We start from the raw sequence: 27,407 nt of genomic DNA, 5'->3' as shown, positions 1-27,407 counted from the left end.
CATGTAAGGGACTGAACCCCTGCTATCTCTGCTTTAACTGACTAACTCGCTCACGGCTGGAGTTGCCACAAAAATCACCTCAGTGTGGAAATTTAGAGGAAAACACAAACTAATAGAACTCATATGCACCGGGTATTGCCTTAAAAACCCATTATGGAAGCTATTATGAATGTGCGTGTTGCATAAGAGTATTAGTAATACTTTATCAGAATAGAAAAGGCACTGTGCAGTCTCACACACTTAACACACCGAATGTGTTGTGCTTCCCATAAGCCCAAATGGGGAATCCCTACAGTAAAGGCAGGGTGAGTCATCCTAGTTAGGAGCCACCAGACTGATCTTCTGTCAGCCACAGAGCAACAGAGCAGGATCCCCTTTCTCCTTTCTGTCGCTCTGTTCCACTGTGTCCAAGACAAATGCATCTTAATGGAAAATCTAAATACAGCTAGAGGACCTTCAAATGACCCAGAGTGGGGAAACCTTTCAGCAGAAAAACATGTTGGTGCTTTCTTTTGCTGCAGCTGTACAGTACAGTGTGTCACAGTTTCCACAGTTTGTTGCTCTAATTAGGACCCAGTTCTGTTGAAAAGTAACTAATGCATGCCTATCTATATAAACATCAATGTTATTTTATTATGAATTATGCTTATGAGTTATGATATATGTTATTTGAGAGACTGCATTTCCACAAAGTACAATCACTTGTGTCTTCCCTGCAGATTCAGAGCTGGCGCTAATGTACAATGATTCATCGGTGCTGGAGAATCACCATTTAGCAGTTGGTTTCAAACTCTTACAAGAGGAGAACTGTGACATCTTTCAAAACTTGACCAAAAAACAAAGACAATCACTGCGAAAGATGGTCATTGACATAGTAAGTGAAAAGATTCACCTGTCTGCTACAAAGTTTATACTAAATGAAGCTTGTTCAGTGGGGAAGTTAACTGTTGGAATATTATACAGAGACGTACACACCCTACAATAAAGGCTTCTAACAACATTGTAATTCATTTGCTAATAACTGCTTTCTGTATTTATTAGAATGAATACTGATGGTTTGTTCTGGGTGTCCTAAGGTGCTAGCAACAGACATGTCGAAGCACATGAATCTACTGGCTGACCTGAAAACAATGGTGGAAACTAAGAAGGTGACGAGCTCTGGTGTCCTGCTGCTGGACAACTACTCTGACAGGATACAGGTCAGAACAAAGCTTGTGACCAGTAGCAGCACAATTTGTATCGCCGCATGCATATTTATACAGTACTTTGGTTCATCTTGAATATTTGTGAACACTTGTGAATGTATTTCACATCGATAAAAAAGTCGATAATGGTGACATCATGTGGGAGAATAACACAGTATGCTAGCTTCCTCCATTTTTCCTTTTTTAATGCTTCAGCCAACCCTAAATTATGGATCATGTGTCCTAGGAAGAGCACTGTGTTTCAGGCTTTGTTTGTCATGTTCAGGTTCTTCAAAACATGGTGCACTGTGCAGACCTGAGCAACCCCACCAAGCCTCTCCAGCTCTACCGGCAGTGGACGGATCGCATCATGGAGGAGTTCTTCAGTCAGGGAGATCGAGAGAGAGAGAGGGGCATGGAGATCAGCCCCATGTGTGATAAACACAATGCCTCAGTAGAAAAGAGCCAGGTAACACATGTAGACACACATATGTTATGTATATTCAAATGGATGCTGTGCACACACTGAATATAAGCTACTTTCCTCTTACTGTATCCTGCAGGTTGGTTTCATTGACTATATTGTTCACCCTTTGTGGGAAACATGGGCTGACCTGGTCCATCCGGATGCCCAAGACATCCTGGACACGTTAGAAGACAACAGGGAGTGGTACCAAAGCACCATCCCCCAAAGTCCCTCTCCTGCCCTGGATGAGCCTGAGGATGGCACTCGACCCCCGGGAGGGGACAAGTTCCAGTTTGAGCTCACCCTGGAGGAGGATGGGGAATCGGACACTGAGAAGGACAGCGGCAGCCAGCCGGAGGAGGAGGAGGAGGACGACGATGATGAGGAGGAGGAAGAGGAGGAAAACAGCTGTACCGACTCTAAAACACTTTGTACACAGGACTCTGAATCAACAGAGATTCCTTTGGACGAACAGGTGGGGGAAGTTGAGGAGGAGGAGGAGGTAGCGGAAGGGGAAGAGACCCCTTGCTCACAACCATGTGTAGTGGAGGAAGAGGCAGCAGAAGAGGAGGAGGAGGGGAGAGGAGAAGGAGAAATCACCTGACACATAGCAGTTTATGGACAGCACCTGATTAACTGTTCCTCTTAGTAATGACAGATGATTATTTATAGAATATTTTTTCGGTTTTGTGGAGTCTGTCTGTGTGTTTTTATACATCTATGTTAATGGTTCCAAAGCGTGCGCTGCTCTTCACATTGGCCAATCCAGACACACCCACCGGTACTTTGTCAAGTTTTTTTGCACTCAGGAAACTCCTTTCCATTCCCATTTGTACTGAAGTGCTGTGTCTTTATTTCACTTCTAAAACTCCCCTTTGCCACTGTAAGTTTAGCGCGTGGACGAGCAGTTCGGTCTGCTCAGTGCTCTTCATCCAGTACATAATATCATATTTTCCTTCCCTCCACTTTAACATCTCAGCCTTGCCTGAACGTTTAGCAGTGTTTCTGTGTTTTATCAAGTGCCCATGCTGTACAGAGACAGTTAACGGTGTGTTCAAGGAGAATCTCCCTCTCTGTTAGGTCATTTCTGCCCCACTACAAATTAGGAGGCGTGGTTTGCTGCCATTCTGCTGAAAACCTGATGGGACGCCGCAGAGATGAAAGCTGCAGCACACTGGGGAGCTTTTCGAGACACATTTGTGATGTGGAAGTCTTCCTTGAAAACCTGACTGACACAAAGCTCAAATCTAAACAGCCATGATGCTGTCCTAGACCTCTTTAATTTTTGTATTGTACTGTATGTAAGATTCAGATATTTTCTAGAATTTACTTTTGCAGACCTAGGCTTTCTTTTGTTAGCAAAGAAGATGAGAGAACTTTTGGAAACCAATGGGCAGAAATGAGTCGCAGATATTCAGTGTTTTAAAACGATATCCATTTGGATTACATTAAGATTGTTCGGAGGTGTTTGCACTTGCTCCAATAGCATTTATACTACTATTCCCATGCCACAATACTCAGATTTGGTTAGTCATGTGGGTTGAAATTATGAATTTATTCATATTGATTATTTTTTGTGACTTTTCACTTAGAAACAAGCTAAAACCTGAATTCTTTACACTCATCGAAATAGTTTGTGATGTGGATGAAGCCTTCACATTTTCTTATTGTTGCCTGCAGTTCTTTTGAACACATCCCGAGACAATGCAATGCTTTGTAGTTGATACAAAAAGCACCTTTTTTTTAGATGCTTGATTAGTGCTCCAAGTATGCAGAACTAGTAATGGTGTTAAAAAAATGACTGGGGTGATTTTATACCAATGTTATAAAAGCCTTTATTGTTTTATTTCTGTTCCCCTTTTTTTTTTTGAGGTACACATCACCAACAACTGCATAGCTGCTTGTCTTCAGCCACTGTTTTCTGTTAATTCTTTATAAGAATAATGTTTAATTTTGCCATTACAGCATTAAACCCAGTTCCTGTCTTTCTTTTCGACAAGACAATCAGCTCCATTGCGTAGTCATCAGATAAGACTATCCTCTGAGTACATACTCTAATGCACTGATATATTCATATATTACCACCTTAATATTTTTAATATGTTTAAACTCGCCAAAACACTCACTCTGCATACTTAGCTTGAACAGTGCTATATCACAGCTCGGCCAAGACTCTCTTTCCTTTTTCCATTTTGCATTTTAAACTTGATGCTGTTATTTATTGGTATATTTTTCTATTTGTTAAGTCGGTTTTGCAGTATGGTGGTGCAGTAAATAGTTCACTGTAGCATAGACCACAGTACAGGCTTGCCAGTTACAATACCCGAATAACTTTTTTTTTTTCTCTGTGTACATATAATATAGAGAATCTACAAATGTTTAAAAGAGCAGACAACACAGACACCTTGAATACTGCACACTGCTTTTATAAAGAGCGCTTGTTTTAACTATGTGTCATTTCAAAACCTTTTATTTAATCTTTTATTTTGTGCCAATGTTATTGTTTTTTTGTTTGTTTTGTTTTTGTTTTTTGTCTCGTTCTTTCATCCTCACCCAATGCCCTTACCTGTAATAAGATTTTCTGGTTTTATCGCTGTTTACAAACATATATTTATTGTGCTGTATATAATATATAATTATTAATGTTATTACTATCATAATGCAGTTTGTTGTAAATGGTTGATTCTTAATCATCCCTTTTGGTGATGGCGTGGCTGTATTACGTACCTCTTGTTGAGAGAATGTTTATTACACGAGCTTCTGTGTAAAAAATGATCCATCGACATGTTGCTGAGCTGAGGACTATCTCGGTCAAGAGAGGGGCAAAGCCAAATTGTTTTTTAAAAAGAAACTGTTCCTTGGCCCATGGGCTGTGCCTTAAATTCAACTCATGTCATTTTCTTTAGCCTTCTATTTCTTTTATTTTCTAGTTCTCTTTTGCTGCATTAGTGAATCTTTTGATTTGGGTTGACCTGATCTCCTGTCGTGAAGCTGAAAGATTTTGCCTTTTTTACTGTCACAGCCAAAAGTGTGGCAGTGGCTAGAAAATATGCTGGCAGAGTAGAGGTTGGTAGAGATTCAGGTCGACCACAAGTCATAGATTTACTACCTGAGTGATGTGTGGCCTATAGCCGGATGTCCAAGAGTCCCATTTGCAGTAGGCCTGGTCTGGACCACTAACACTTTCTCTACGTCCTGACACTACACTCACAGATGTGACCCAACCTGTAAACGAAACTGGAGTAGCTTTGCCTCTATGTGTCCGTACATAGTTACTGCAGTGTTGTCTGTGTGGTTGTATCGCAGCAAACACTGAATAGGGCGTGACAGGAGTGTATAGTTGGTGCTCGACCATGGCCTGCTAAGCACAGAGGCTTTGAGACACATCTGCATGTTCAGCCACTGCTGCATTAATTATGGCTGAATCACTGACAGTGTGTTACTTATCTATGCTCGGCCCACACTTTCACTCACTTTACTTGCAATATCCAAAACCACTGACATCTTTCTGCCTGGACAGGAGAAGGGTTTAGTATATTTCTGTAGTGAATGGGGGTATGGGAGGGAAGGATAAGGGATTGGGGTGAGTGCATCACTGTCCCAAAACAGGGGCTCTTATTTTGACACACATACTGTAGATTCTAAACAGCCCTGGACCAATGGAAACAGTGGGTTCTTTTCTCATTATGTGTTCTATTTTTTTATTGTATGAAAGGAAAACACAAACTGTAACTTAAAAAAGGTCTTCAGGACAATTATTTTTTGGGTTATGTCTTTAGAATGCCAACTTGTCTGGAAGTTTCACAGGACAATTAAAATATTATTTTAATGGATTCCTTGTTAATTGCAGTCTATTGGATAGCACTGTAGATCATTCAACTTTATGTAAAAAAACAAATAAAAAGAATGGAAAAAAAGTTTTTATATGCAATGGATTAAATAAAAGCATGGGTTGATTCTGCCTACTCACTTGTTTTCCTTGTTTCAGAGTCATCACTCTTTATATTGTATCATATTATTGTATCATTATTACTGCATTACTGTTTTTGCACACTGGCATGAAAAAGTTTGGAAGCACAAAGACATTATTGTATGTTGAAACACATTTCAGTAATGTAAAAATGAAATGAAAAACAAAAAAAGGCACATCAGGGTAAGAAGAGAGGTGGGTGAAGTGATGCACCCATCATGCCTAGTGTCTGCTGTACAAGCCTGTGGGGGCAGTGCTATGATCTGGTGTTGCTGCAGTTGCTCAGGTCTAGGTTCAGCAACGTAATGTGCTCAAAGAAAGTGGTCAGCTGACTACCTGAATATACTGAATGACCAGGTTATTACATCAATGGATTTTTTTATTTCCTGATGTCACAGGCAGATTCCAAGATGACAAAGCCAGGAATAGCCTCAAATTGTGAAAGAGTGGTTCAGGGAGCATGGCACATCATTTGGATTGACACACATGGATTGGCCACCACAGATCCAGACCTTAACCCCACTTAGAATCTTTGGGATGTGCTGAAGAGGACTTTGAGCAGCAGTCTGACTCTCCCATCATTAATACAAGATCTTGGTGAAAAATGCAGCTCATGACATTAGAGAAGCTTATTGAAGCGATGCTACGACAAATGTGTGTTGTAATCAAGAGTGAGACTTTTTTGGACAGGCAGTGTATATTTCTCTTGACAAAAAAAGGCTATAGATAAGAAATCAAAGATGCCCTTCAAATGTATACTGTCCACTTTAGCCTCCAGAGACATGGTGCAACCGGATCCAGTCAGAAGACGCAGTGGAAGGCCCAATTGCATCTGTCCAAGAAGACAAGTACTTATAAGTGTCCTCCTTGAGAAACAGATGCTCCACTGCCCCTGACTTGGCTGCAACATTGACTAAAACAACATTGAATCCAGTGTGCTCAGACACTTAGACTCAGGTCAGCTGATCTCATGGGTAGAATTGGCACAAAATAATCCTTTTATGGTTGGCAAACTGGAAGAAAAGGTTGCAGTGGGCTAAGATGCACATACGGTGAAACCTAAAACTGCAATCAAGTTTTGTGGACAGATAAGTCTAAATTTGAATTGTTTGGATCCAACAGAAGAACTTGCAGTAAAATGCTCAGAAGCAGAACTCGTGAAAAGACGACATATGCCCGTCTAACACCATCAGTGAAGCATAAAGTTGGAAAAGTGATAATCTGGGAATGCTTTGGCAAGAGTGGACACTCTGCATCGTGTAAAAGGCATCCTCAATCAGCATCCCCCCCCCCCCCCAAGTATATGTATACACTGTCACAGAGTGATTCATAATGAGTATTGTAGAAATACTGTAAAAGGCTACAGATAATAAAAGTAATTAAGTGCTGTAACTCCAAATTTTACAACAGCATATAGATACATTACACCTCTGCTGTATATTTGACTCATACTGCAGAGTTCATTCTTCAACCAACATCTTCAGATTGTGGTGCAGACACATCACTGTGACACTAGGTGGTGTACATTGCCTAGAAATGAAATAAGGCAGAGCTACAGAGACAGCAGTCTCGGCTTCATGCATTCAACAAAGACCCTGTGAGAGAATCTGACTTGTTCCCTTTAGTCTGCAAAACAAACTTTTTGTTCTGCAAAAAATACTTTTTATACATTTCTATGTGATTTCTCAGTGTCCTATAATGATATTTGAGCATCTAAACAGTCTCATTATCTATTTCTCTATGAAATGAATCTTGACTTCAGATCATTACAATAATTTATTTAATGGCTATTAGCATAAAATTATAATATCACACACATACACAGATGCACACGCACCAAGCACGTGTACACACATATGCGCAGGATCGTTTATGGGTTTCCCTTTTCTTGGAATTACAACAGTATGGCATATGGCATGGACTAAGTTATCTCCCTGACTATCTTTTACAACAACACTGCATTTTGACATGATAATACAAGTTCAGTCAACACCCAACAGTTAGCAAGAACAGCATAAAGTACGTGAATACATCTGTACAAAAGGAATACACAAACAATACACTATATTACTTAATTAGTCTCTTCATTATGGCAGGTACACGCACACAGTAACACACACACACACACACATTAGGTCACACTTTCATTCTGACCACACTGCCACTCACATACTGCAGATAGAGTCATTGTACTTGAGGACAGGAGAAACTATGTACAGGGTTTAATTCATAAAATATTGCACTTATTGGCCCATTGCATCTCACAGCAAATGCTATGACGATGCTTCTAGATCTGTAACATAGAGAATTATATACATTATCTTATTATATAAATCTACATAGATAGTCAGGGTTGACTTCATGCAATTTTTTGGAGGTTTTAATCAACTATTCAACAAACAACTGACGATGATTAAGGAATTGTAATGTTTTGGCACAAATGACTTGATGAACTGAAAGGCTTTCTGGGTTTTCAAATAAGCTACAACTTTTAAACTATATGCACTTCAGCTGTCATTAAGAAAACTACAGTACTCTATGTAGCTGCTAGCCTCCCACTTCAAACTAATGTATGTTTATGTTGTTTTCTAAGCAGTTGTCTGATAGTTTTGTTTCAGGTGGGACTTATTTCATAGAAGAAACATGAAATTTTAGCATGCTGACTCAAAAATTCAACAGTACTTTTAATATATGGCTGTTCGTTCCATGCCAGAGCTGATTTGTATAGTATACACTGTACTTGTCAGTGTGAGATGTTTATTTAATGAAATGTTGGATCCATGTTCTTACTGAAAAAGGAGCAGAGGTTTCAGCAGAAGTTCAGGTAAGGCCTATCTTTAGATAAAACAGCCATATGATTGACTTATTGGCGGCATGCTCACGGCATCAAACTATAAAGGGTCACATCAGAGGCTAAGCACAGTTTTTTTTTTTTTTTACAAAGATACTTATCAGAGGAGTTAAACATCTACTGACAGCAAAATGTGGAAAAGTACTCACATTAACATTATACATACTGGATTTATTCCAAAAGTAAGTATGATGGGGGGACTTACAGAGGCCGTGTTGGAAATGCTAAAAGGCCACTTTTTTATCCAAGGTAGATGATTTTTGAACGACAAAGTTGCACTCATTTGTGACTCAGACATGACACTCACACTCATGCAGACCCGCACTCGCAACAGCTCGCGCTCGTTAAACGAAAGAAAGCCGCTACATCCTATAGTGCACTAAATCATAGATTTAGCGACTTTAGGAGACATAATATACTTATAAAAGAAACCAAAATTGTACAAAAAATAAAAGAATTATTAAAGCACTCGTCGACTCTACCTCACTTTATGATTATTCTAGCTCTTAAAGATTTTAAAGGTCTTCAGGATTAACTGTACAGTATGATTTCTGATTATTTCCAGCCTTATTTAACTTACTTGGCTTACAACCATACTAACTAGCTGAAGAATGAGAATATTGTGTCTCTATAGTTCACTTACTCTGTAATGTTACACATTTTACAATAGCCATGTCTGTTTGTCTGGTTATTTGCTCTTGATATAAGATAAGTGTGAGATAATACGACAGCATTTTATAATTCTACTACTAAACAGGGTTTGAACTGTAGTCCAGCAAAAGCAGCACTAGCAGGAGTGATAACGCTGAGGGTGAACAAAACTGCACACTCTACCACCTTACGGGACCTGCACTGCCCTTCGTTTGCTTCATCAGTCACTAACAGTTGCATCCGGGCTGCTGGAGGGGCGGAGCACTGTCTGTGAGTTTAGCTGTGGGGGCTCCGGTGGTGACAGCGGAATCAGTGTCCAAACTCTCGGACATCTTGTCACAAATTAGGTCAACTAGACGTTCGAAGGTCTGCTTCACGTTGATGTTGTCCTTGGCGCTTGTCTCAAAGAACTCAAAACCTTCGATAGAAAAAGAAACATGAGAATATGAAGAGATGGAGACTTAAAGGAGACTAGTAAAATATTCAGCAGTGTTCAAATCCCAACAGGAAACCTACTGTATGTAAGAAATGGAGGTCGCTCTAAGACTTACCCAGCTGTTCTGCCAGCAGTCTGCCACTATCCACTGAGACCACTCTCTCTTCTTCCATATCGCATTTATTCCCCGCCAGTACCACCTGTGCATTATCCCAAGAGTAGGTTTTTATCTGGGTCGACCTGTGTGCAGTAAGAAACCAATACAATATATATGATATCACAGTCTGATTCTCACTGTTGCTGTGTTTTGTGAATACAGTAAGTGATTTCTGCCCCTTTTTGTTGGATGGGATCCTTCAGAAATTGACTTCAAACATGGCAGAGGGAAGAACGTGTTCCACCATGTGGACTGGCCATGAACAGTGATTACATCACCTTTCGTTTGGCATCATGAAATATTTGAGTCACTGTTGGCAGCAGGGGAAAAGTGGGTCAACTGCTGAAAATACACAGCCATCCTTTCTGTGATGTAGGTTATTATTTGCTATTTTGTAGCTATTTGGCTTTTGTCATGTGATGTATGTGCAACTTTCAATTTTTTCCTGCTTGTGATTGTGATCACAGTAGCTCACAGGTTATTTTATTTACTTACCATGACATATGGCAAACACTAGTTTGTCTGTTGTTTTTATGTATGGTTATTTAAAATTGACAGAGCCTTTTTTCATTTACCAGTACATTTCTTTTAGAGCTTAAAAGAACCTGATATTCTGTATAGTTTATGTTTTGCTACATCTCTGAGTAAAATAATTATTAGATAGAGTTAATGACATTAGACACGGTCTGTACCACATTCTCTACATATTTTAAAGACATAATCTCTATTGTGAGCCCTTCCAAATGTTGCATAGGACATTTACTGTGAATCACTGCACTGTTCTAACCTCTGCAGGCTGCACACAATTTCCCCATGATGTTGCAGTGTGACTGAAAGTAGGGCAGTGAACATACCAAAGGCAGAAAAGAGGAGAAAAAATAGCTAGCAATAAAAGAAATGAAGAAACAACAAAGAAAGGGAGAGGGAGCAGCGTCTACTCCCTGTCTCTGGGTCCAGTTTTGACTTGTTATAGTGGTGTGTGGCTCATCTTGAATCCAACTGCTGATAATAACTAACAGACAGAAAACCTCTGGTGTTTGTATCACATCAAACAAAGCAGAATATTATGTGTTACCTGTTTAATCAGTGGTACAAAAAAAAATGAAAGTAAGAAAATACTTCCAAGACTGTTCAAGACCTACATTTGATGTCAGCATTGCAATATTTCCCCCATTTTGTCACAGACAGGAAAAGAGCACGTCACGAGCTTAATTCAGCCACAGACAGGGAAGGAGCTGTTGCCATAGCAACCCGTTTTTTTTTTTCTGTAACCTTGTCACAAGGAACGGGGAAAAGAGAAAAGTGGAATTAAAGCCTAGGGCAAAGGCAAAAAAAGAATGATGCTGGTTATGTGAAGGGGAAAAGAGAGCCGCTTCATTTGTTCACATTTGACATTAATGTACTGTCTTAGTAAGTAAACTCACACATAACTCTCCAGCATTGTCACCGTCAGTGACACACTTGGCTCTATTAATTAAGATACCCTTTGCAGACGGTGCCCAGACTGCAGTAGTCCATCAAAATGTCAGACAGAATAATAGGTGTGCCTGGCTGTGACCTCCCTCAATAAAAAGACCTTTTTATTCTTGCTTACAATGACTGGGAACTAATTTTAGTACAATTCAGGCTGACAATACGACGTATTTTATTAGTCATGCTAATAATAGAGTACAACATTGTATGTTTCATCCCTCAATTCAAAACAACACCAGGCTCGGTGAAATTCAGCTGCTTTGGCGATGACAGCTGGTTCCTGAAGCAGCTGTCAAGCACTGCTAGCTAAGTAAACACTGGCCTTATTATGATTGTCATAGCCCCACAATGGGTGCGAGCCATGTGGCATGCAGGTGAAGTGTCCACAATACTACCATCAATATCAAGTCAGTGTGCGTCACATCATCCTTTCCTTCCAGCTTGTAGACAACGTTGCCGGGATCATTTAGAAAGCTCTGCTTTTAAAAAATGCTCCTCCTGTGCTTCTGTTATCTCTTCGTGCTGGCAGAGGGAGATAACTGTAGCTCAGCAGCGTGTACATGAAATGAGACGAGTCAGGGCATAAACCGGAAGACACATTTATTTCTAAAGGCAGATGCTCTTCCATCAAAGCTGTTGTTGTGCTGTACGAGTTGTTCTGATGAAAATATGTTGTTTCTAGAGCAAGAGCACTAACCCAGAAACCTAGTTTCAGCAGCTGATTGAACATAGCCTTCCTTCCAAGTCCCGTTTTAGACATGAATGCATCATCATAAATCACAGACATTTAGGCTTGGCTCAGAGTTACTGTTTAGCCTGCAGACGCTTGTGTGACTCATGAATGGACCAGAGCCATGACCTTGCCAAATGTCCAAAGATGGACAAGCATACACTGCATATCAAGTTGTCAAATGTCAGAGAGATAAAGTCTTGCTGTTAGGAGGAAGTAGGGAAGGAAAGGAAGCTGTTTCGACTTTCAGAAGGAAATCTGCAATATCAAGCAGCTTCATCATGGAGACAAGTAGTTCATTAGATGATGTTGATGTGATGCTCACAACAATGAACTCCTAGAGATGGTACTGTCACACAAATCTGTCCAAAACATGTCAACGTCACTCACCAGTCTTGCACAGCACCGAAGGACTCCTCGTTGGTAATGTCATACATGAGGATAAAGCCCATGGCCCCACGGTAGTAGGCAGTGGTGATGGTCCTGTAGCGCTCCTGGCCTGCTGTGTCCTAGACCCAGACAACATGAGTTAGCAGACTGTCAGGTTTAGAAACGTTGACAAGACCCTGCACACCACATGTACAGTATATGCATGTTCATAATGGTAAATGAGTAGATTTATTTACAGATACATCATTTGGTTTAAATCAGAGATAAACTTGTGCTGTTAAAGATGCATTTACTCATTTATTGTGTTCATGATGTGGAAATAATCACTACGCTAATCGCCTCACTAGCTTCGCATTGATGAGATGCCAAAAACAATGGCTCAGTTTTGGCTGATTTGATTGATTCTTTCCTCTTGTCAATAAAATAATCACTCAGCAGTGTTCAACGCTCCGTGGTGCAATATTCGGAGCCCGGTCGGTGTATGACATGCATTTCTAGGGAAAGGGGCTAAAAATAGAAGTAAAATGATTTAAACAGCAGAAGCCGGTTGCTGTTCATTTGGAGGCTCAAAGGCAAGGCGGGCGAGTGATTACAGAGCATTCAAGGAGCGGTCCATTGTACACGGATTACCCTGGAAACAAGTGCCCGCTGCAGTGCAACAAGATGTCAATGAAAATGCTAATGCCCAATCCAAGCAGATGAAGCTTTTCTATATAGTGTGTGGAAGTGAAAGACATTTCTGAAGCTATGAGCTTACGAGCTGTTTAATTTTTCACTGCTTATCCGAAAATGTTCCTCTATTGGTCTATAGATACGAACATTTGTTGTTTTATGCTACGTTACATAATAATGAATTCCAATGGCGTCCCTCTTGTTTGTATTGTATGTTTACTCTGCCGTTGTTCCACCTGCAAGTGTGTTTGCAGGCTTCTGTTAATCACGATGGTCGACTTCTGGCTGCTCCACTTGGCTCTTGTTAAACAGAAGCCCGACAGGCAGCACTGGATTGTATTTGCCACAGTGTTTTTGCTCCCTGTCAGTCTGCACATGGCGGCAATAGTGTGCCTGTTATAGCCAGAGGACAGCTCTGACCTTCACTCCACAGAGACAGAGCTCGCAGCCCGCTGAGGCTCCACACACACCACAGCTAAAAAGCTTTTGTCCGTTTACAATATAACACAAAATAATGCATGTGGATTTGTGTGTGCATTTTTAATGCCAGTAGCTATTGTGTGTTGTGTATGCGTGTGTTATATAAACAGTGACATTCTGATCAACATAATGGTGAGTTTTACTTGGTGATGATGGTGTGGATGGACCACGTCATCATACAGTATGTTTCAGTCATCTGATTAATCTACTGAGTCTCGGCTGAATGCTTGACAGTGACCTTAGCATTTCCAGGCTATTTTGGTGATTAGGTTTTCTTGTTCTCGGTCAAAAAGACAGATCAGGACGCACAGAAACATGCTGAGTCCTGAGAATTGGAGCTCCTTGGAAAGCTTGGCTTGTTCATTGCAGCTCATGCAAAATCAATCCAAGAAGCTGACTCTTTCAAGAGAGGGGGGGGGGGGGGGGGGGGGGGGTAATAAATGGAGTCTGACGCTCTTCTTCATTCAGTAAAGTGAGTTTCAACTCTTCACATGGTTCATCTTGGCAACACACGCTGTGCTTTATTCACTTCAAACTAATATGACAACAGGAACAAAGCTATGATGCTTTATCTCTCAGCAAATTAATGGTGCAGCTGCCACAACGACATTAGCTTAGAGCCATCACCTTAAAAGGCCACTTACTATAAGTTTGAGCTCTGTCTGAGTCCACTTGAAGAAGACAGACACAGTACAGTCCTTTTATTCTCTGACTGTGTTTGTCTTTGCTAATGATAAAAACACATTATCCCGATTGACCAGTCATTTGACTGATCAAACAATGCGCTCACGTCGTGCTGGAGTGCTTCTTCTCTCTTCTTCTGTCTGGTGATGACTAATTAGTACAACTATTGACAACACAAAGGAAAACCACCAAAGGAAAACTGACTTTCACCAAAATACAGGAAGAAAGAAAGAGAGTGTGCATCCGACAGGACAAAAGTAGAATAAACAGAGCAAAGGAGTGGAACTTTAACTTCTCCATCTCCCCAGTATCTCAGTGGGATTACAATCTGCTTCAGGGGCTCTGATGAACTCCTAATTAAACAGCCGCAGACATTCTTCAGTTTCCCACACATTGTAAGGAAGGTGTTGTTTCTGTGTTCTTCCAGGCTGTGTGTCAAACTAACACTTACTAGTCTCCTGTCAGTAATGTTGAGACTTCCATCTGTCTCCGTCCTTACATTGTAGAGTCTTATCCACTGAAAACACAACACAGCCTTTCCTGAAGCTGTTTTCAATTAATTAGAGCCGCAGATGATAAGGCACCTGTTTTTAGTACTGAAAAAAAAGAGCTGAACATATTTTTTAGGGGGAACTACTGCAATGCTAAAATTCAAACTCTAATATTATAAAGGTGCAAAGTTCGGATTCTGAAACAAATGTTTAACTTGAGAAATTGTTTTCGCTTTTGTCTAAATTGTTCCTTTAAAAGATTGTGATGAATCCAATGTCCTGAATTACATGTTCATGCTTATCTATACATGAAAAGGTGACACAGAGCAGTGCAAAGCCCTTCTGCCAAAATACTGACTAAAACTGAATGAATGCACAGGCGATCCTGCGTGATTACAACTGTTTAGTATGTCCAAGCCCACAGCTTAAAAACCTATTGATCAACAGAGAACAATATGGGCAGAGATCGGGAGAAAGTGGCCTCTTGGCATGAATGGACAGTGCACCAGTGTCATTCTGCAAGACAGCAAAAATGAAGAGAGAAGGAGAAATAGGGGGGGCAGGGCGTCTCTGACGAAGCCCTTCCCCCTTGGAGCTCAGTAGACCTCCTCAGGAAGACTACTACAGAAAACAGATTTATACTGTGTTCTTGATTTAACTGTATTAAATGGAAATGTGTCCATGATTGTCATGATAAATAGGAAAATGTAACTGTGGCTTGTTGAAGCTGTTGTGACTTTGTAATCTGGACAGACATTTACCATTAGATCATATACAACTCTGATATGGAGTTTGGCTTTACAAACAGTTGATCTCCTTATGTTTATTGCTCAGACGTTTAATGTTTCATACCCAGATCTGCAGCTTGATCCTCTTGTCATTCTTGTACACAGTCTTCACTTTGAAGTCAATGCCCACCGTGCTGACAAAGGCAGACGTGAAGGCGTCATCGGCGTAGCGGAACAGGAAAGATGTTTTGCCCACGCTGCTGTTGCCGATGATCAGCAACTTAAACATGTAGTCAAAGTTTTGGTCCCCTCCCTCTCCCTTTCCTTTCATGTCCTGAGTGGCAGCCATCTGCAAAAACAGAGAGAGAGGGCGGTGAAACAAGTGTTCCCCATTTCACGTTGAGAACGTGTCTTATAAAAAGCACTGAACACCTGGACAATCTAATGCTGATAAACCAGATGGTGATCATTTCACTATACATTTAATACTGACATCATACTAGTATTAAAGTTGTGCATTATATCAGGTCGTTTTAATGCTTTGTGTGTAGATTACTTGTTTTTTTCTTCTCAACTATTTCGCCCCAGCTGCTTCTAGGCCAGTAAGTAGCTGAGGGAGAAAGAGTTAGATGTTGGCCACAGAGCACAAGCACAAGCATTCTGTCCAGGCCGCAGATCAGAGGAGACAGACGGCTGTGTCAGGCAAACCAGCATGACCAACGCAGCAAGCTGACGTGTTGGGGAGTATTAGATAACCAGGAATTTAGAAAGCAGGAACAGTGAAACACCATTGAATTAAACGAAATGATGATTATTTAGTTATTGCTTTTTTTTTGTTTTGATCCAGTACTTGTCTTTTATCTGCTCTGTAAAATAAGCATGTACATATAAGGTATTAGAGATGTCACCAATTTTCCATTAAAATGTATTTTCTACTGTCAGCAGATCTGAATGTGTGATTTGAAAAGCTGTTCTACTGGAATAATAATCAGACATCAAACCTTCCTGCTCTAGTTTACTGATAAGGCCTGGTCCTGGCCATAGAGATGGGGGTTTTTTTCCACCTTAGCAACGCATCTGACACCACAGCATCCGCCTAGCATCTCAGTACAAGCTGTCTGCCCCTCGACGACCTAAGAGGACGAGACAACTACGAGCAGCACTACAACAGCACGGTCATCTTAGCTCCAAGGTGAACGTTTGGACAAAAGCCATTAGAGCCATTACATGACAAACATGTGCAAGCTAAGTGATAAAAGATGCCGGACCTCCATCCTGCACTGGGTTTCTTTTTGCTTCCGTGTACGGAGAAATAAAAAAAGACAGACACCAGTGAAGCCGTGAAGGCGCATCGACACCGCTGCTTTCAACATTTCAGTGCATTCAAAAAAAAAAAAAAAAAAAAAACGACCTCACATTAAATCGCATGACGTGTTTGAGGAGGAAGCTGCAGGCCACATCACGTTAGAGGTTGTTGTACCTACGAATGACAGTCCTCCACCAGAAATGGATAAATGAAAGTAGCGAAACGCGTTGAGGGCATCGGGAGAACAAACCTGGTTTGAAGGCCTCGACTCTTACGTGTATCTGCCCCTGTTTTGCAGAACACCGTTTTTCTATCTGTGTCTAACGCAGGCGGAGATTTTCTTCCCTCCTCTGTGTCTCTGTGAGGCTCCGATTAGATTTCAGCACCTGGGAGCTGTCCCCTCCGCTTCGGATCTGGCACGCACCCCGGAGCTGACGAGGCTGGCTGGCATCAGCGAGAGGAGGACGAGCGTGTCGTGCGCCTCTCTGACGTCACCGGCGCTGGCCTCGACCAGATGGGACTTGTAGTTTTTGCTCAGCACGAGCCCAGGAGTGGGGGGGGACGGCGTCCAGAGTGCAGATCCGACTACAATACTCGGCATGCAACGCGCCACAGCTGTCAACAGCTGGATGATTTACGGTGGAAGCGCAGAAAAAAAGCCTTTTCTAGTTCGGTTTTTTTAGGAAGCATCACTAAAGCTGGAGACGTCCAGTCTCACTGTTCAGTCTCCATAATGCATCACAGGCAGTATATGAAAGTATATGACGGTTTTTTGATGCTCTTTCTCTATTATAGTTAAAAACACCTTACCTTCCCATATAAGTCCATTTTGTCCCCAGCAAATTTCCACCCTATTTGTTTTAAAATCCACTCCAGCAGTCAATAACCTCCCAGCTGGGCAGCATAAATTATTTTTTATTTCAGGAAGCAAATATAATAGCCTCTCTCTCCTTTTGCGTCACCCTCGCCGGGTCTTGCAGCCGTGCGTCCGTCTCCCCGCCCATGCAGCCAAGCTCCGCTTCAGAGAGCAAGCGGCCGAGCAAATAAGAGAGGCCTGAGTGGTGATGAATAGGATTATTACAGACCTTTCAGTGCGAGTGAATGCTAAATGAATCCGCAGCGGAAGTGGGGTGGGGGTGTGGGGGGGAGCAACATCTTTGAAATTGTAATCGCGTCGACTCCTTTCAGGTGCATTATAAGACCTGGATCATACATGTGGTGCAAATGTGAATCTTATATTGGTTAATGGGAGTGAAGCTCAACGGGCTCACGTCAGCAGCTGTTTCCTTATTTTACCTGTGAGCACCTGTTTTTAAATGGCTACTATTAAACTACCCCCTGCTACCTTCCTCTCACTAGAGGCCAGCGTTGCTTATAATCAGCCCCAGTGCGCTAAGAGCCAAGAGGCACAACACACATTACATAAGTGTGGACGGAGGAAGAAAGCCTCGCTGTGGCTGTCAAGCGAGTTATCCGAAGTTTGATTGGGCTCTTATGAAGTTATTGGGCGGGATCTTGCTGCTGACTGACTGACTGACTGACTGCTCTTTGACTGGAGGATCTGCGTGTGCAGGCTGCTCGGTGCGCACCAGACGCAGGGGGCGTTTCGTGCAGGCTGCACAAACCCGTGTGTTTCTGCCAATGGTAAGATTGCGTGTTACAGCTTCACAAATGTAGTAAAACTGCACCGTGTAAGTGGGTTTCCTCCTCATATGTTGGCACATTCTTCTTACTTTCGCATTTATTTCACCGATTCCAAATTCTAAAAGTCTAAAAACACGTTGTGAGCGTGTTTGACGGCGGATTTGGAAACAATCGGTGCTGCTGTAGCTGCTCTTTGTCACGAATAACACCAGGAATCAATCAGTAGTTAGTTAACAAACAGAGCTGTCGATAGTTTTTAATACTAAGCGTAGTAAACAAAACTTTTCTAGAAGGATTGAGGCCTCTGTGGCACCATCTGCTGTTGGAAGAGGTGATGTGGTGACATTCTCTCTTGGCAGCTCTGGCAGACTGTCTGGTGTTAATGATTAACACAGCAAGACACCAAATCCCTGTTGTTATATAACAGAATTACAAGTTACAGTAGTGGCCTCCACTCATTTACTGTATCTTTGATGTTTTTTAGTAACAGTTTGCAATGGAGGACTCTATTGAGGTCATCATGCAAGACCGCAGAGTCTTTACCACCAGCAGACCCCATCCTGTGTTGTCGGCCTGCACAGGCGCTCTGCTCACAGGCCTGTATGGAGTGTGGAGTCTCTTTGTTATGCCCGGTTTTCGCAAAATCCCATGGAGCCTCAAGGTGCTCGAGATCTCCTTGTGATATTTTAGTTTTTGCCTCTTCCTACACTTTCAAACATGAAATGCTGCATGTTGACTTGCAGTCTAAGAAAAGAAGCCAACACACACACACACACACACAACACACAGACACAAAGTGTGGCCTGAAACCACGATGATGTTTTATGGAGAACTGCAACATCGTCTATCTGAAGACAATGTAGTTTTAAAGCTCAACACTCAAGAGACTTGACTGTCTCTGTGTGACAGTTTCTGTGAAACAAATTAGAGAGACGTGTTCCATTTCTGAACTTCGGAGAAAGTCTTCAATAATTACTGTCACATGTTGTGACTTACTGTATGTTTGCCCGCTGTTCCAGGTTCCCTATTTGCCCTCCAGTAAAGATCAGACACTGAACACTATGAAGCTGCTTGAGGGACGAGCAGGCCGTTTAGCAGATCTGGGATCAGGAGATGGACGACTGGTTAGTCTTAGCTGCAATTGAGGCTAGAAACTAGATGCGAATGTGACTGCAAAATTAGGCGTCATGACTTCATACATTGAACCTTTGAATTAAGGTTGGAGTGTTTTCATGTATTTGTATGTCCTGCTGAGTACTGAGGTATTTGACATCGTCATGTTCGATCTTCCAGGTGTTTGCGGCCTCGTCTGCTGGGTTCCAGTGCACAGGCTTTGAGATTAACTCCATTTTGTTGACATATGCCAGGAACAAAGCTCGCTGGACTGGAGTGCCATGCAGCCAAGCATCCTTCGTTAAGAAAGACTTCTGGAAGGTAAGAATTTCTCAAAAAAAAAAACTAGTTTTATTTTAAGCCTGATCCAAATTGTTATGCTCTAACCATACTTGTGTCTATTTTTTCCTCTCATAGACTGATTTATCTACGTACAACAATGTGACCGCTTTCCTAGCTCCAGGCGTGGTGAGTTTTCCTCCTTTGAAGAATTATTTATTTCCCCGCTGCAGATGCTTTTGATCGCTAAGACCCATTCATCCTATTCTGGATGGTTCACAGATGGGGCTGCTGGGTGAGAAGCTGCTCAAAGAGCTTCCTGATGACGCTCGTGTCATTGCTTGTCGTTTTCCTTTCCCTGACTGGCCGCATCAATCGTCTGCCGGCTCTGGTCTCGATCAGACTTTTGCCTATGACATTAGCAGCGTGCGATGGCACCTGAGAAATGTACGGAACACAGCAGTGTAATAAGTCACAGTCTGTGGGTTAAGTGGTCAACAACATGTGTCATTCTGAACAGCGCGAAACCCTCTAGATACTATTTAGAGAGCACAGATGTACTGAAATGTAATCAGGTTTTTGAACCTTATAAAATAGAGGGGGAACTCTGACTAAGCATGATGTAGGGATTATTTCAGCATCACTTGCTGTAGCTACTTGTTACAATCTTTAATCGTTGCACTGCCATAATCAACCAAATCTATTTTGCTACTGACAATCTTCCTGCAAATACCATTGTGCTTCACTAGGATATGACGGCGGCTTTCTAAGGGCTTATCCACTGCAGATGATTTTATTTATACAACAACATTAAAAAAAATGCTCCTTAGTAACTTGCTAGAGAAAGGATTGTGAGCTCAGTGCTTTGTTGGTCGATGTTTATGTCCCACGTTGCTTTAGTCAAACTGCAGTTAGATTCCAGCTACGTGATATTTGTGTTTGTTCAAGAAATGAATGCCTTTATATGTAGCTCAAGGCCACTCTGAGATCATTCAGTGTTTCTGAGCCAGCCAGTCAGCATTAAGCCCACAGATGCTTTTATGTTCTTCACGGCCAGATCACAGGTGGTGTAAATACTGTGATTATCTGTCACCTGATCCTGTGTCTCGGATGTAACTGGGTAATCAGATTGGTCCTTCAGTCTGAAACCACAGTTATGTGTGCACCCCTCTTTCAGAGTTTTTGTTTGTTTGTTAGCACGTGAGAGGAAAGAAATAATAAAACTCGAAAGAAAGTTTGTTTGTGTTGTGTTGTTTTTTATTCTTATCAGGTTATTTTTAAGCATATATTAGAATTTCATGACTTTCGCTTTCTCATGAACAATATATGACAGAGATTACAAATTCATGAGGAATCTGTGAGTGCTTTCTGGTATTGTCTTGTGCTTTCTCTTACTGTGCTGTACAGTAGCATCTGTAGTGCACAGTAGGATGAAACTAATCAGTCTTAATCATTTTTAGGTTATGACATCATACACACACTGATTTGTCACCAGTGCAGCTTTTCCACGTGAACCACTGCTCACACTCCACTAACTAAAGTCTAATAAATTGTTAACTGTCTTTTGCAATGAAGATACACTAAGTCTGGTATGTGGAGTATCCAAGGCAAACGAAGTTTAGCTGCAACCTGCTCTGTACTGGTCTCCAACATCTCCAGATGAGGGCGCTATTGCTCCAAACAGTTTGCTCCAAAAACATGGGATGAGATGAACCTGAGCAGAATACAGACAACGTATGACTTCTGCATAGTGGGTATTATATCAACTAAATGCACCAGACTTCAGACACGTTGAATGATATTTTGCCCCAAAAATGTAAAAGGTCAATTCACCAGGCTGGACTTCATGAACAAAATAAGCAAACTATAGAACTAATCAGTTTCAGTATCAGTATGGCTGGCGCCTGGTGATGCAGGCAGTCACACGCATCTGTAGGAATTATAGACTCGAAATCCACATGCTGGTTTATTCCCTTTGATTTCATGTCTGTGTCATCATCAGCACCAATGTACATGCAGGGTAATCGATATCAGGCGGACCTCATGCTCTGATTTCACTGACGTCAGAGTGAGGGAGGCAGACAGTGGGGTGGGGTAAGTGCCAGAGTATAAAGGCTCACAGAGCGAGGCTCCGGGATACACTCTCGAGTAAGGCACGAGAAGGCACGTCAGATGGAAGTACAGAGAAATATCGGACCCCAACTTTCAAACAGCAGCGGCATGTGTGAGTCTTCGCAGAGGTCCTGTGAACCTCGGCGAAAGAGGATGGATGAGCGCAGCGCGCCCGCAGAGATGGCCAGGATAATCACCGACCCCGTCACGGGGAAGTGTTACTGCCGTGGCAAAGTTTTGGGAAAGGTAGCGCAAGCCTAGAATCTGAAGCACGCATTGGATTTACCCCCATAAACTGAAGACAAAGCATGTTAACAGTGTTTTGTTTTGTTTTTTTCCTCCCCTCTTTCCAGGGAGGGTTCGCTAAATGCTACGAGATGACCGACCTCTCCACCAGCAAAGTTTACGCAGCCAAAATCATCCCACATGCGCGCGTCTCCAAACCTCACCAACGTGAGAAGGTAAGCGCGCAGCTCGGCTGCCTGTGCGCACTGGTACTACTGGACAACAGATTTTAAAAACATGTTGATTCAATTACAATCCTGACCATTTTGTCTGTTCCTCCGCTAGATTGACAGAGAAATTGAGCTGCACAGGGCATTGCACCATAAACACATAGTGCACTTTTATCACCATTTTGAAGACAAGGAGAACATCTACATCCTGCTGGAATACTGTAGTAGAAAAGTAAGTGTCTTTATCTGTATCCAGCCTCTGTATTTATTAGGACCACTGCTGTTTCAGATTTGGATAACACCTGCATTGCACCCAAACTCAGTGAGGCAGACAGACAGTATTAGACAGTATTACTGCAAAGCTGTTTAACTCCCAAAAGGTTTATGAGATAAAAGAATGTACAATAACAGAGAATATGTGTTTCTATGCTTACATTTAAGGAAGCTGCAGCATAATCATTCTACTCTCTATGTTTTGTCCTTTTGCAGTCTTTAGCCCACATCCTGAAGGCTCGCAAAGTGCTCACAGAGCCAGAGGTGCGGTATTATCTAAGACAGATTGTCTCTGGACTGAAGTACCTGCATGAACAAGAAATCCTTCATAGAGACCTTAAGCTTGGTAAGGAATATTTCTGTGGCACTGAACACAGAACATCGCTTAGAGACTTTGTGCAGATTTGTAAAGATGCATTCTGCTTAAGGAAGATATCTTTTTTTTTGGTGCTAACCCAGTCTTTGATCCTGGCTTGAATATCAAGTGCTCACCACGTCATTCCCTTCTTCCCCACAGGTAACTTCTTTGTAAGTGAGTCGATGGAGCTGAAGGTCGGGGACTTTGGTCTTGCTGCCAAGTTGGAGCCGGCGGGAAACAGGAGGAAGACGATCTGTGGGACTCCCAACTATCTGTCCCCTGAGGTGCTCAACAAGCAGGGTCATGGCTGTGAATCAGACGTCTGGGCCCTAGGCTGCGTAATGTAAGTGGCAAAAGTCATCATTCGTGCATTACTAATGTTAATAATTATCACTGCTTTTTAACAAATAATCATATCACTGTGTAAAAATGCACTTTGACTTTGTTTTAACTCCAGTAGCTTAACAATTTGTGTGATAAACTGTCAGTATTCACCTTTGACCTCTGTACTGCTGCAGGTACACAATGCTGTTGGGCAGGCCACCATTTGAAACCACCAACCTGAAGGAGACGTACCGGTGTATTAGAGAAGCACGCTACTCCCTGCCCTCCTCCCTGTCACCACAGGCTAAGCAGTTAATTGCCGGCCTGCTAGCCAAGATTCCAGAGGACAGACCCAACCTGGACCACATTCTGAGGCATGATTTCTTCACACAGGTTAGACACGATTCCCGTCTCTCTCTCTCTCTCTCTCTCTCTCTGTCAGTTCCACTTTCCGTCTGTCTCTCTCTAAATGTCACTGTGTAGGAGTATAACAGTCACCCCCTACCCACCAGCCATTCACTGACCCACTTTTGTTCTCCACAGGGCTTCAGTCCAGAGCGTCTGCCGCCTAGCTGTTGCCATTCAGCACCAGATTTCCATGTCTCAAGTCCCGCCAAGAGCTTCTTCAAGAAAGCTGCCGCTGCACTATTTGGTGGGAAGAGAGACAAGGTCAAATACTACGAGACTCTGAGTGAGTATTACATCAATCACTGAACACATAATTCACACCAGCTAGTTATATTTCACATTGTACGGTAACGGTTGCTGCAAAGTGAATCCGTTTTTTAAGGTGATTACAATCATGTCACGTTTACCACTGAGGTCGGTTTATGCACAGTAGCTCTGACTCTGATGCTTATGTACTGTCTTTGTCTTCACTAGATAAGTTAACCAAAGAGGAAGAAGAGATCTACAAACTGCAGCACGACCTGGAGAGAACTGTGATTAGTCAACGACAGAGCAAAATGATTTCTGAGGTAAGCGCAAAAAAACAGGATATTTACAACCGTGTATGTGCTGTTGATTCAGGAACATTATTCGCAGAGCCATTTAATAAATAGGCAGCTTTGAGATATCATGGAGAGGAGAATCCAATGACTCATTCTGATGCTGTGCTAAAGTTTATAACAAGCGCAGTTTCAGAACTTACTAAAAGCAATTATTTTCAACCTTTAAGCCAACCACTTTACATCAGTGGGTGACCGCTGAGTCATAGTAGAAAGGGATGATCTAAACTCACAGATTCTAAACCCTGTCGTCACTGATTGCCACCTCAGAATGGAAGTCTACTTCCGCCATCTGCCGAGAGCCCAGTTGCCCCGGCAACAGAGGGTGAGTCCCCAACGACGCAAGACACCATCCGTCTGATCGTCAGAGGGAGTCTGGGAAGCTGCAGCAGCAGCAGCGAATGTAAGCTCACCAGCCTCGTTTCACACACACACACACACACACAGACACGAATTGAATTAATGCAATGGTCTGTTTTAATGCACAGCTGTGAATTAAACACAGACATGTAATTAGTGCTTGAATGACACAGTGCAAAGTTATTTCTTGTAATGTACCAATGTGACGTCAAGCTAAATGACCCCCTGTTGTTGTTCCTGAAGGTCTGGAAGACAGCACAACAGGGAGTGTGGCTGAGACTGTTGCAAGTGTGTTGAGGGGATGTCTGGAGAATATGCCTAAAGGTGAGTCAACTTATTGAAACGATTAGGAAAAGCTTTACCTGCACATGTAGTTTTACATACAGCTAAAGCTCATTATCTGCACATGAGCTTGAAGTGTCTAAAGACCAAATGAGAAGTGCAGAATCATGTTACATATGGTGTTTTTAAAGAGACATAGCCCATTGTTTGAGTTTCAGTATTGGATTAGATAAACCAGGAGGGAGTTCTGTTACAATCTCAGACTATACGTTATACCTCTTTGAAGGTCGTCACTTCTTAAGATCTTTTTTTTTTTGTGATTGTATTCTGATCCTTCTTTTGTGTTTTCACCCTGCAGTGAGTGACATTCCTCAGGGCTCAAACTGCTGCAGTCTTCAATGGGTGACTAAATGGGTGGACTACTCCAACAAGTATGGCTTTGGCTACCAGCTGTCTGATCACACCGTGGGAGTTCTCTTCAACAATGGCACTCACATGAGCCTCCTGCCAGATCGAAAGTATGTACCATTCTATGCAGGACTCCACCTTATTTTGAGCTATTAGTCACAAAAAGCTGTATAATGGAGAAGTTAAAGCTTCTTGCTCTACTGTACATAGAGGTATCCAGGATGTTAGTGCTGTGACTTTAATTAATAACTGTGACTTTTTAAACTTCAGCATATTGTCTTTTGTTTGCCATAGTTTATATTTAGATCCCATTTCACAAAAAAGCTTTTGTGTTCTGCCAACTCAGTAGTACCACAGAAATATTAGGAAGTATATTCATGTTTTCTTTGTTTTTTTCTAGTATTTATTGATCTAAGTGGTTGCATAACCCTTTATCTCCTCTCAATCTATTCAGGACCATCCATTACTATGCAGAGTTGGGGCAGTGCTCTGTTTTCCCCACATGTGAAGTTCCTCAACACTTTGTAGGCCAAGTGACTGTGCTCAAGTACTTCTCCCACTACATGGAGGAGAACCTCATGGATGTAAGTACACATCTCCATCTTATAATCTATATCTCTCCTGCTGCTCCACTTCTTTTGTATTTCCAACTCAACTACAATTACAAATGGTTTCCTTCAAGTTGAAGCATGTCTAACTTTGATGTGTTACTCGTTTGTTTTCCTAGGGTGGGGACCTGGGTAGTATGACGGATGCACACATGCCCAGACTCTACCTGCTGCAGTGGCTGAAGTCAGACCGCGCCCTTATGATGCTTTTTAACGACGGCACTTTCCAGGTAAATGCATTTAATGCACTATCACAGGAAAAGCAGCCGAATAAGATAACTTGCAATTGCGTTATGCAAGAAAATAATGGAGAATAAGCTAATAATTTACTTTTCTATCTCCAAAGGTCAACTTTTACCATGACCACACCAAGATCATCCTGTGTTGCCAGAGAGATGAGTACATGCTGACATACATCAATGAGGACCGCGTCTCTAAAACCTTCAAACTAAGCTCCCTGCTGGCATCTGGCTGTCCCAATGATCTACGTGAGCGCATGGTGTACTCCCTCAACATGCTGCTGCAGAGATGCAGCTAAACCCACAAAAGCGTGTTGTGGACACTGTTGGAAAGACCAATGGATCGTGCTTCTGCATTGCTGCAGTGGACCGAACGTTCAGACATTTAGGATCTGTGCACAGCAGGTGGCCCAAGGATGGACATGTGCGAAATCAATTAACATTCCTACACTGTTGCACCTTCATGACTCAGCAGAGGTGCAAAATATATACACAGACACTGAAGCAGACTGAGAAAATGAAATGTAGCACAATGACTGTGGAATGACAAGGGCTGATTTGTATGTTGATTGCTGAAGGAGAGAATGGACTGAGCATGTTGGTACGACCCCAATCGATTTGGGAGAGAGAAAGAGGGATGTTTGGAAAGTAAAGAGATATGCTGGGCTGGCACCAGCTTAACCGTGTATAGTCAAGTTGAAGCTGTTTATAGAGGCAATCCATGAACTGATGCTCTGAATGTAACCAGAGCTAGACTGTGGAATATTGTAAATGATGTACAGTGTATGTCACAGTTAACTCAGCAGCGCAAAGAAATGATTTAACGTGGACGCCACAGAGTTGTGCTGAATATATGTATGAGTGTGTGTGTGTGTGTGTGTGTGTGAGATAGAGAGAGTGGGAGGGGTGTAATATCACACTAACTTTCAAAACTGTGATTTGTTCTCCTTATTGACAGATGGGCTCAGCACATCAAGCTGGGGACCAGAAGGGTGATGTGAGGGAAGGGAGAGGGTTGAGTAAGAGGAGAGAATGACATTAAAAAAAAAAAAAAGAAATCCTAGAGATCCTCTAGGGATCCTTTAAGAGCCATTATCACTTTGGTGGAAAATGTCCTGAATAACTTATTGTGTAAAAAAGTGCAGTATTTATTTATTTAATAATAAAGAGCATTTTGTTAAAAAAAAAAAAATCTACCTCTGAGTACTTGTCCGTATTTTCAGCAACATCAATAACATAAAGCTGTTTTGTCTCTGTCTCTGCTATTAGGTGTTTA

At 42.0% G+C, this 27,407-nt stretch overlaps 4 protein-coding genes across 9 annotated transcripts in view; 3 read left to right on the top strand and 1 right to left on the bottom strand.

The window, feature by feature from the left end:
- The window catches only part of pde4d (phosphodiesterase 4D, cAMP-specific), a 78,538-nt gene extending 72,913 nt beyond the window's left edge, over positions 1-5,625 (top strand). For all 4 annotated transcript variants that reach the window (XM_026342746.1, XM_026342748.1, XM_026342747.1 and 1 more), the window contains exons 12-15: positions 720-874; positions 1,077-1,199; positions 1,471-1,653; positions 1,748-5,625. In XM_026342746.1, coding sequence (XP_026198531.1) covers positions 720-874; positions 1,077-1,199; positions 1,471-1,653; positions 1,748-2,254 — 968 coding nt within the window. In that variant the 3' untranslated portion in view covers positions 2,255-5,625. The remainder of the gene's footprint in view (positions 1-719; positions 875-1,076; positions 1,200-1,470; positions 1,654-1,747) is intronic.
- A 1,761-nt stretch (positions 5,626-7,386) lies between these two features.
- On the bottom strand, positions 7,387-17,577 carry rab3c (RAB3C, member RAS oncogene family). Of its 2 annotated transcripts, none has more exons than XM_026342267.1 (5): positions 17,480-17,577; positions 15,488-15,712; positions 12,309-12,427; positions 9,674-9,798; positions 7,387-9,540 (listed from the first exon to the last, which is right to left on the bottom strand). In XM_026342267.1, the coding sequence occupies exons 1-5, from the start codon at positions 17,495-17,497 to the stop codon at positions 9,350-9,352; spliced, it is 678 nt and encodes a 225-aa protein (XP_026198052.1). In that variant the 5' UTR covers positions 17,498-17,577; the 3' UTR covers positions 7,387-9,349. The 2 variants fall into 2 exon arrangements, with proteins under 2 accessions (XP_026198052.1, XP_026198053.1); XM_026342268.1 differs by lacking the exon at positions 17,480-17,577 and adding an exon at positions 16,920-17,081.
- Positions 17,578-18,203: 626 nt separating this feature from the next.
- On the top strand, positions 18,204-21,008 carry si:dkey-190g11.3 (uncharacterized protein LOC567059 homolog). 2 transcript variants are annotated; one of them, XM_026342579.1, is made up of 6 exons: positions 18,204-18,313; positions 18,798-18,974; positions 19,333-19,437; positions 19,607-19,747; positions 19,844-19,894; positions 19,988-21,007. In XM_026342579.1, the coding sequence occupies exons 2-6, from the start codon at positions 18,810-18,812 to the stop codon at positions 20,171-20,173; spliced, it is 648 nt and encodes a 215-aa protein (XP_026198364.1). In that variant the 5' UTR covers positions 18,204-18,313; positions 18,798-18,809; the 3' UTR covers positions 20,174-21,007. The 2 variants fall into 2 exon arrangements, with proteins under 2 accessions (XP_026198364.1, XP_026198365.1); XM_026342580.1 differs by lacking the exon at positions 19,333-19,437 and having other exon boundaries at positions 19,988-21,008.
- An 831-nt stretch (positions 21,009-21,839) lies between these two features.
- Positions 21,840-27,185, top strand: plk2b (polo-like kinase 2b (Drosophila)). The gene is made up of 14 exons (XM_026344064.1): positions 21,840-22,063; positions 22,171-22,278; positions 22,388-22,504; positions 22,762-22,891; positions 23,063-23,246; positions 23,422-23,620; positions 23,771-23,918; positions 24,110-24,204; positions 24,505-24,637; positions 24,838-24,918; positions 25,235-25,394; positions 25,739-25,868; positions 26,012-26,122; positions 26,239-27,185. The coding sequence occupies exons 1-14, from the start codon at positions 21,878-21,880 to the stop codon at positions 26,428-26,430; spliced, it is 1,974 nt and encodes a 657-aa protein (XP_026199849.1). The 5' UTR covers positions 21,840-21,877; the 3' UTR covers positions 26,431-27,185.
- The last annotated feature ends 222 nt before the right edge of the window (positions 27,186-27,407 follow it).

Source organism: Anabas testudineus, chromosome 9 (assembly GCF_900324465.2).
Source record: "Anabas testudineus chromosome 9, fAnaTes1.2, whole genome shotgun sequence".
NCBI classification, from domain to species: domain Eukaryota; kingdom Metazoa; phylum Chordata; class Actinopteri; order Anabantiformes; family Anabantidae; genus Anabas; species Anabas testudineus.
Note: the sequence above shows the minus strand (reverse complement) of the source record. Positions and strands in the feature narration are given on the sequence as shown.

Coding starts and splice junctions, on each gene's coding strand:
- rab3c (XM_026342267.1), bottom strand. Junction 9,799..12,308: donor TTCGGTGCTGTGCAAGACTG/GTGAGTGACGTT, acceptor TACTGCACACAG/GTCGACCCAGATAAAAACCT. Junction 9,541..9,673: donor ACTGCTGGCAGAACAGCTGG/GTAAGTCTTAGA, acceptor TTTCTATCGAAG/GTTTTGAGTTCTTTGAGACA.
- si:dkey-190g11.3 (XM_026342579.1), top strand. CDS start 18,810: ATGGAGGACTCTATTGAGGTCATCATGCAAGACCGCAGAGTCTTTACC. Junction 19,438..19,606: donor GATCAGGAGATGGACGACTG/GTTAGTCTTAGC, acceptor TCGATCTTCCAG/GTGTTTGCGGCCTCGTCTGC. Junction 19,895..19,987: donor CTTTCCTAGCTCCAGGCGTG/GTGAGTTTTCCT, acceptor GATGGTTCACAG/ATGGGGCTGCTGGGTGAGAA.
- plk2b (XM_026344064.1), top strand. CDS start 21,878: ATGGAAGTACAGAGAAATATCGGACCCCAACTTTCAAACAGCAGCGGC. Junction 23,919..24,109: donor CAAATACTACGAGACTCTGA/GTGAGTATTACA, acceptor TGTCTTCACTAG/ATAAGTTAACCAAAGAGGAA. Junction 24,205..24,504: donor AGAGCAAAATGATTTCTGAG/GTAAGCGCAAAA, acceptor TTGCCACCTCAG/AATGGAAGTCTACTTCCGCC.